This window comes from Branchiostoma belcheri, unplaced genomic scaffold (genome assembly GCF_001625305.1).
Source record: "Branchiostoma belcheri isolate BF01 breed outbred unplaced genomic scaffold, Haploidv18h27 scaffold71, whole genome shotgun sequence".
Taxonomy (NCBI): domain Eukaryota; kingdom Metazoa; phylum Chordata; class Leptocardii; order Amphioxiformes; family Branchiostomatidae; genus Branchiostoma; species Branchiostoma belcheri.
Window position 1 is genome coordinate 934622 of NW_017804365.1, and position 7969 is coordinate 942590.

A 7969-nucleotide genomic window follows, 5' to 3' on the forward strand; every position below is an offset into this window, starting at 1 on the left:
TTTCTTATGACTAAGAAAGTATACATTAATCCCCGATTATGCAAATAGGATCCGCAATTGCATGAATTACATCTGTTAATCATATTCTACACCAAAATAGTCTTGTCTTAACCAAGAATACCATTATAGCATTTCCTCATAATTTATGCAAATAAGGCCTTTATATCACTTAACTTTCAAATACCCCAAGTATGAAATTCCAGGCAGTTAACACTATAGAATTATAACATTTTCTTATTAATTATGCAAATTAAGTCTTCATTTCCATAATCGATATCTGCCTGTGTTACTCTCATTTTTAATTACATATGTCACAAGCTTGACATATGTCACATAGCCTTATCATGGTATGCAGCTGATTTATAAACTTTCCTCATTAAATATGCAAATTATATCCATATTTGCATAATTGTAATACCATTATGTCAATCATCACTTAAGCTACCTACATATAAAAAATCACGACGATCCATCAATCGGTTCTTGAGTTATCCTCCTTTAAACATTTTTCAACAAATGCCCCTGCAGTTCCAGAGCAAGCAGCTAGGGGCTCAAACTCATGTCACTTCATCTCCAACACAAAAGCTCTATACCATGTAAATTTTGTGACCCTAGCATGCCTGGATCATGAGATATCAAAACTGGAAGTTCTGCTGCAGTACCATGACAAGCCGCCAGGGGGCCCAAATCTAATCAGTTCCAGGTCTCATCAAGACCTACCCACCTACCAAGTATTAAGACAATCCATCCAGGCGTTCTTGAGTTATCGTGCTCACACACACAGATACACACACACACACAGACACACGAACGCCCCTGAAAACATAACCTTCTTGGCGAAGGTAATTAAGTGAATTTCTATTCTAGAGGGACCTACATTGTGCTTGCTTGCTCAGGAACTGCAGGGGCATTTCTTTAAAAATAAAAAAAAGGATAACTCAAGGACAGGTTGACTGATCGTCGTGATTTTTGGTATGTAGGCTTGACATAATTATGTGACAATTATGCCAATCTGAATGTAATTTGCATAATTTATGAGGAAATTCTATAAATCAGCTGCATTGCATTATAGGACTCTTCAAGCTTGTGACATATGTAATTGAGAACGAGAGAAACACAGGCAGATATTGTGTAAATCAACACCTAATTTTCATAATTAATGAGAAAATGTTTCCATAAGGGTAACTGCCTGGAATTTCATACTGCCAATTCAATGCAAGGACACAATCTCGGAGACTCTGTGTCAGACAAATTGGCAAGTCACATTGCCTCTACACGCGTGCAAATAAATTAAAAGCAGACTGTAATTTTGTTACTGTTTGTGCGTATAGTACATTTACATGTACGTGTCGGAAGGCCACAGGCCTCGTGGTTCTAACTGTAAACAACTTCATCATTACGTAGGATAATTTCCTTGTATTATGAATTACCTACTTAGTAAGTATTTAAAAATTATGCATATGGGCATCCTAAACTGCAATGGGGCTAAGGTTGCCTTGTGGTTAAAGGCATCCAGTGCAGTTTTTAGGCCTTGGAAACCTAACTTTTCAAAGTCAATATTATAGTCACTAAATATCTACACACTGAGTTGAAACCACACTATTCCAATGTATATTGACCCTCGATCATGAAGCAAAAATTCTGACGGAAAATGGTTACTGGAAGGGCCATGGGCTAATTTTTGGGGTACCCTCCCATTAAATAAAAGACTCATCTTGGGGCTTGTGTCTCCAATTCAAGTACCCAACGTATGGAATAATGATTGAAATGTGCTAATGTGAAGCAGTAGAGATGTCAATATCATAAAGAGTTCTTTATTCAGAATTGTTCCAGTTTTGCTGCTCTGAAATCGCATTGGATGCCTTTAAGGTCATTGACTTCGAATTTAGAGGATCTGGGTTCGAATCCCTAGCAGGCCCCAAAAAGCACTTTACACATATGTTTTCACTTAGAGTCGATTCCGCGTCACCGAGTGGGTTTTTTCTCCATGTTTCTAATACGTTTGAATTATTTAGAAGAAAAGAATACCCTAGTAACAAAAGTTCTAAATTTTTCAAAAATTTGAAAATGAAAATTTGAATATATTTGAATTCATTTATATATTTCTGAAACATTTTGAAAGTGACTGTACAAAGATCTCTTTATTTACAATAAATTGAACAACCCATTTGTTTCTTTCACTATTCGAAATATTTAGAACTATTTCAAACAAATGAAAAATGGTAGATGTGGGTAATTGCCCCCATAAAAGTAGGTGCTAATCCTACTCTTCTGTATTCTTCTGTATATTTTTAGGTTTCACTGCTGGACACTGGTGGCTCTTTTGTTGTAAGGCATCATTGCCTGACACCCAGGCAGTCTACCCTGTACTTCACAGGGATGTGTGAATTACTTCCTTCCCATCCCACTGACCTATTTACAAAATGTTAGAAATAATTCGAAATAATGGTAAAAAATGGTAGAGTGCTGTTAGAAATATTTAGAAACTATTGGAAATGTCATATTCCACATCAGGAATATTTCAAACGTTTTAGAAAACCAGGGAATTATTTAGAATATTGACAAGATGTTCAAAATATTTACAAATTATGAAATTTCTTAGACAAACATTTACAAAGAATTCAAAACATTTCTAAATAATGACAATAACAACCCACTCGGTGACGCGGAATGGACTCTAACTCGGGTGAAAATGAACCTACATGTAGGGTTGGTTAGGGGTGTCCTCTTGGATTATTATACAGATATAAAGCCAGAAATTCTCATGTTTTAGCATGTTTAAAATTCCACCATAATTATCATAAATAGTATACTGGTAGGTATACTTATACTAGTTACAGTCCCATCTTATGCAGCTTGTACTGGTGTTTTATGTCTAAAGGCGGTTACCCAGTTGTGCAAAACAAGCTTTTTGGAAAGGTAACTGTCTCTTTCAGTTAAGTAACGAAATTGTAGATCACATTTATATGCATGTGTGTGCCAGATATCTTAAAGGTCATATCTTGAAGGTCACTTGCCTCACGTGGTTCTTTCCAACAAACTCACCATAAAGTAGGACATTTTTCTCTAAATATGGACAATTCTAATTGTGTAGTTACCCACAACCTACATGTACATTATATGTCACAGGAAATACATTGTCCAACATGTGGGCTGGGCATCTGATATACATATATATTATCGAGAAATTGGTCTGGTATTTGTAATAAATTGCCGAGTCAGGCTCCACTGAAGACTATGCTACACTGCCAACCATTCAGATCCAACATTTTTGTACGCTCTACCAGAAGGGCATGTTATAATTGTGTTTCTTCTTTTTCCACCACAGGTATTAACAGTGATTGTGTACCTGTGTTCTGAGCTTGACGTCCTGTCCTGACTATGGCCAAACCTGTTTTCAGTGACAGTCCTGTGTACATGCTGTGTAGCAGACTGAACCCTTGCTGTTCTCATTAACAAACTAAATAACAAAGTAACACATACAGACAGAGGTACATGATTGTGTACCTGTGTTCTGAGGTTGACTTCCCATTTTGTTATGTGGTGTTCACTCCCTATGTTACACCTGATTTCTCACTTAACTCGGGTGAAAAGGAATACCTACATGTATGGTTGGTTAGGGTGTCCTCTTGGATTATACAGACATAAAGCCAGAAATGCCATGTTTAAGCATGTTTAAAATTCTTTATCAAAAATAGTAGGGGTCTATTCTGGTGTGCATTGACCTTACAAACCTTATACTAGTTACAGTCCCATCTGATGTAGCTTGTACTGGTGTTTTATGTCTAAAGGCAGTTACCCAGTTGTGCAAAACAAGCTGTTTAGAAAAGTAACTGTCTCTTTCAGTTAAGTAAAAAAATTGTAGATCACATTTACATGCATGTGTGTGCCAGAAATCTTGAAGGTCACATCTTAAAGGTCACTTGCCTCACGTGGTTCTTTCCAAGAAACTCACCATAAAGTAGGACATTTTTCTTTAAATATGGACAATTCTGATTGTGTAGTTACCCACAACCTACGAGGGGTGATCCAAAAGTTCTCGGCCTCTCCCAAAAAACGTGATGGCAGAAAAATTTTTCTTACACTATTTTTTAACATAGTCTCCTCTAACTTCAATGCACTTGGTCTAGTGATGTTCCAGCTTTCCTTTCCCTCGTGGAAGAATATTTCGTCTGAAGCCCTTAAAAATGCCTAAATCACATCAATGACGCCATCATCACCATCAAAACGTTGACCACGTAAGTGAAACTTGAGTTCAGGAAACAGGTAGAAGGCCCACGGTGCTAGGTCAGGTGACTAGGAAGAGTGGGGTAAGACTTCAAAGCCAATTTCGTTTGCTGCTACCACTGACCCCTGTGCTGTGTGGACAGGTGCATTGACAGCACGTCAACTCGGAGCTTTTATCCCCTTTTCTCTGTGATTGTTGCCCTCAAATGCCGCAATTCTGGTGCACAGTACACCCCATTGATGGTTTGACCCTTTTGCAAATAGTCAATAATGATTACCCCTTACTGCCCCAGAAAACAGAGGCAAAAACCTTTTCAACGGGTAAACTCGCTTGGGATGCTGGGAACCGTTCTTCATCTAATTATTTGCTCTGCTGTTTTGATTCGGGGTGAAAGTGGTGAACCCCATGTCTCATATTGGGTGACAAATCGTTTGAGTAAGTTGCCTTGATGGACTGAATTCGTTCCTTGAAATGCCCAGTCTGTTTAACTTGTGATGTTCAGACAACATTCTAGACACCCATCATGCAGACAGTTTGCTCATCCCCAGGATGTCTGACAAAACATTGTGAACTGAGTCATAACACAGGCCAAAGGACCTGCTACATGCTGGACAGTCTCACATCTGTCATTTACTACCATGTGATGGATGGCCTCAACTGGATTGTCCATGGTGCTGATTTGTGGCATCCTGACATATGTTCATCTTTTGTGCTCTCCTTGACGCGCTTAGAGCTAGCAACCCAGTTCTTTGTAGTTAAATAAGAAGGGGAGTCATCACCAAGTGACTTGATCATGTCTTTATGGATTTCCCTAGGAGACATAGCTTTTTATCGATACACTTGATCACAGCACACGCTTCTGGTGCGGCCATTTTGTGATTTTGCCCTCACCCACCCCATTTTCACGGGGCGTCACGTGGTAATTAATGAATGTAAAAATTTGAATTTTTGTGGGCAGTGATGTAAGACGTCATAGTATACAGCCATACCAAAGAATAGGAGTTTGACCTCTATTTTCTAGGTGAGGCCGAGAACTTTTGGATCACCCCTCGTACATGTACATTATATGTCACAGGAAATACATTGTCCAACGTGTGGGCATCTGATGTATATATATATATTATCGAGAAATTGGTCTGGTACTTGGAATAAATTGAGTGGTTTGCCGAGTCAGGCTCCACTGAAGAATTTCCTACACTGCCGACCATTCAGATCCAACATTTTTGCACGCTCTATCAGAAAGGCATGCTATAATTGTGTTTCTTCTTTTTCCACCACAGGTTAACGAAATATCTCATCAACTGCTACACTATAGACCGACGAAGGGACATCTTAAATCAATTTCTTCTGCTAACAAAAGGACCACCTGACAACCACTTTCTTCTGTTTGACGCTTCTCAATTGTGCCAACCCATCTAGGAGTAGTCTCAGCAAGTCTGGGCAAACCCTGAGGGTGACCTACCCAGCAAAAACCTTCAACGTCAATCAACACAAATTTGGAACTTTCAACAACATCTACAGTTAAACATCGATATCCAGGTGCAAAGTCTTTCCTTACTTCTTGGTGTCCACTCATCGGGCTAAATCAGCCTTTGTTACTGGGAAACGTCATCTACGTAAAAGCTACTGCTTCTTCTTCTCACAAATTCAAAGCGTCGAAAAAATTATTGCTTGAAGTTAAGCATTATGCTTTTTTGGTAGTTGGTAGCGCAGTTAAATTTTGATACAGCCCGCTTTTGTAGCCAATCACCCTATTCTTAAAAGTCATTAAACATAATTCATTAGTAAATGAAATATAGTCTTGGGCCTAAGGCAGCCAATAATAAGCTTCCTTGTTTAACAATCTACCAAGCAACTGAGCTCTGAAGAAACTAAAAACATTTCAGTGGTTAAGAGAGTCTGTAAAATTTGTCATCAAAAGAACATAAGTGTTTTGAACATGAATTCAAAAATTCCTTTTCAATTCAGTATTCTTATAATTTTTACATCCTGGTCAACGACACCCAATCCCCTTACAAATCCAACTTGCTTTCCAACCTGCAAAAGTGAAGTGTTTTTACGTTGTGTGCCAAAAGACAAATTTACTGGTGAGGACAGACGACTTTTCCCTGCATTATATGCTGCACTTGGCAATCAGGGTAAGACAAAGTGTATTTCATGTGACGAGGGTGACAGACTTTCTGTTGAAAATGAAAATTGGCCAACAGGACAATGTTTTGCTGGGGTAAAAAGGCTCGGAATAAGGGGCTACAAGTATGGGAAATTATCAGGGCAAAAACTCTCCGTCCTCAACCCTTCCTCCCTAACGCATCTTTATATCACCAATGCAGGGATAATCGAATTGGACAACAAAACATTCGAAGCCTTTTTTAGGCTACAAAGTCTGAATCTAGACAATAACTTGTTAACACACATCCCTAGACACTGGTATACTGTTGTACACTCCCCGTTTCAGCTGCACAAACTATCGATTTCAAAGAATCACATCTCAAGTTTAGATCCGGGGTGCTTTGAAACACTGACTGGCCTTGATACGTTAGACTTACGGCATAACTTGTTGCGAGAAGTACATAGTCACTGGCTGGTAGGGATGAACAACCTAAGAACACTACTTCTTAGTGGTAACAGAATCCAAACAATCCTTCCACATACATTCGATTCGCTGAAACGGCTGCAGCATTTGGACTTCAGTAACAACGAATTAGTGTGTCTGCGAAAGGAAACATTTCTGACTCCAAAAAAACTTTTTAGAGTCGTCCTTGGTGGAAATAAGATTCTTGCCTCCAAGTCAGACACTGTGCACAGAATGCCCTGGCATGTGGTGCTAGAAAGTTGCGGATTATTAGACATACATGTAGAGCAAGATAATCATCAGTGGATACGACTTGAGGCCAACAGCATGGTTCTACATATCATTTATGAGCCGTCTACGGACTTGTTTTCTATTGATTGGTTCAACACGTTGGCCTACAAGTCTAAGGTGCCGATCAATCTGGACTCGTGTAACCCGCTAAGCAAAATGTATCGGTTGGGTCACTTTAGAGCTTATCCTCCGTTTGTTGTCGTAGTGAAGAACAGCGAAGCTAGTGCGGATACATCGCCTTTGACTCAATGTTCTGAGTCATGGGAAGAGTCTGGTAGTATTAGTTTTACTTTAAAGGGTGCATCTAACCTGCAAATCTATGGGATAAATACTAGTAGTAAGTTACGAGCGACTTCAGCGAAAGTGAAGGCTTTTAGCATTGTGGCAACCACGACAAAAAATCGAACAACAACTGACTCTCAAAGTGCAGGCAAGGCCGACGACCCTGGCAGAAACCTTGACACTTCAAGAGTGGCCTGTTTTTCCATCACTCATGATGAGATGCAAACACCTTATTTCTTCAACGCATCAGTGCCAAAGCAAGGTGAGGAAAGAAACTGTTTTATGAAGAATGGCGTTAGGAATGACAATCTTTACAATGCAGAAACAACTGCAATTATTGACAAAGGCTCTTTTACTAATGCTGACGACATAGACAGCAAAATGCAAAACACATCTTTCTCTACAACAAAAGCAACACTGATAAAGGATACCGTTGAGTCAACGTTGTTCACTCTCATATATCTAAATGGAACTGCTGCAAACACAGATCGAGTCACAAATCTAACGACACCTCTGCTAGTGGGCTCTGTACTGGCAGGCCAAGTTATTGTGATATGTTGCCTTGCTCTCTTCTGCCTCTGTGAGAGAAGTCGTAA

At 39.2% G+C, this 7969-nt stretch overlaps 1 protein-coding gene across 1 annotated transcript; it reads left to right on the forward strand.

Moving 5' to 3' along the window:
- Positions 1-4433: 4433 nt before the first annotated feature.
- On the forward strand, positions 4434-7969 carry LOC109484900 (leucine-rich repeat-containing protein 15-like). The gene is made up of 3 exons (XM_019788254.1): positions 4434-4470; positions 6436-7635; positions 7959-7969. The coding sequence occupies exons 1-3, from the start codon at positions 4434-4436 to the stop codon at positions 7967-7969; spliced, it is 1248 nt and encodes a 415-aa protein (XP_019643813.1).

Bases quoted from the DNA above. Each gene is read 5' to 3' on its own strand.
- LOC109484900 (XM_019788254.1), top strand. From the start codon at position 4,434: ATGCCGCAATTCTGGTGCACAGTACACCCCATTGATG. The intron at 4,471-6,435 runs GTTTGACCCTTT...ATTGGCCAACAG, and splicing joins CACAGTACACCCCATTGATG to GACAATGTTTTGCTGGGGTA.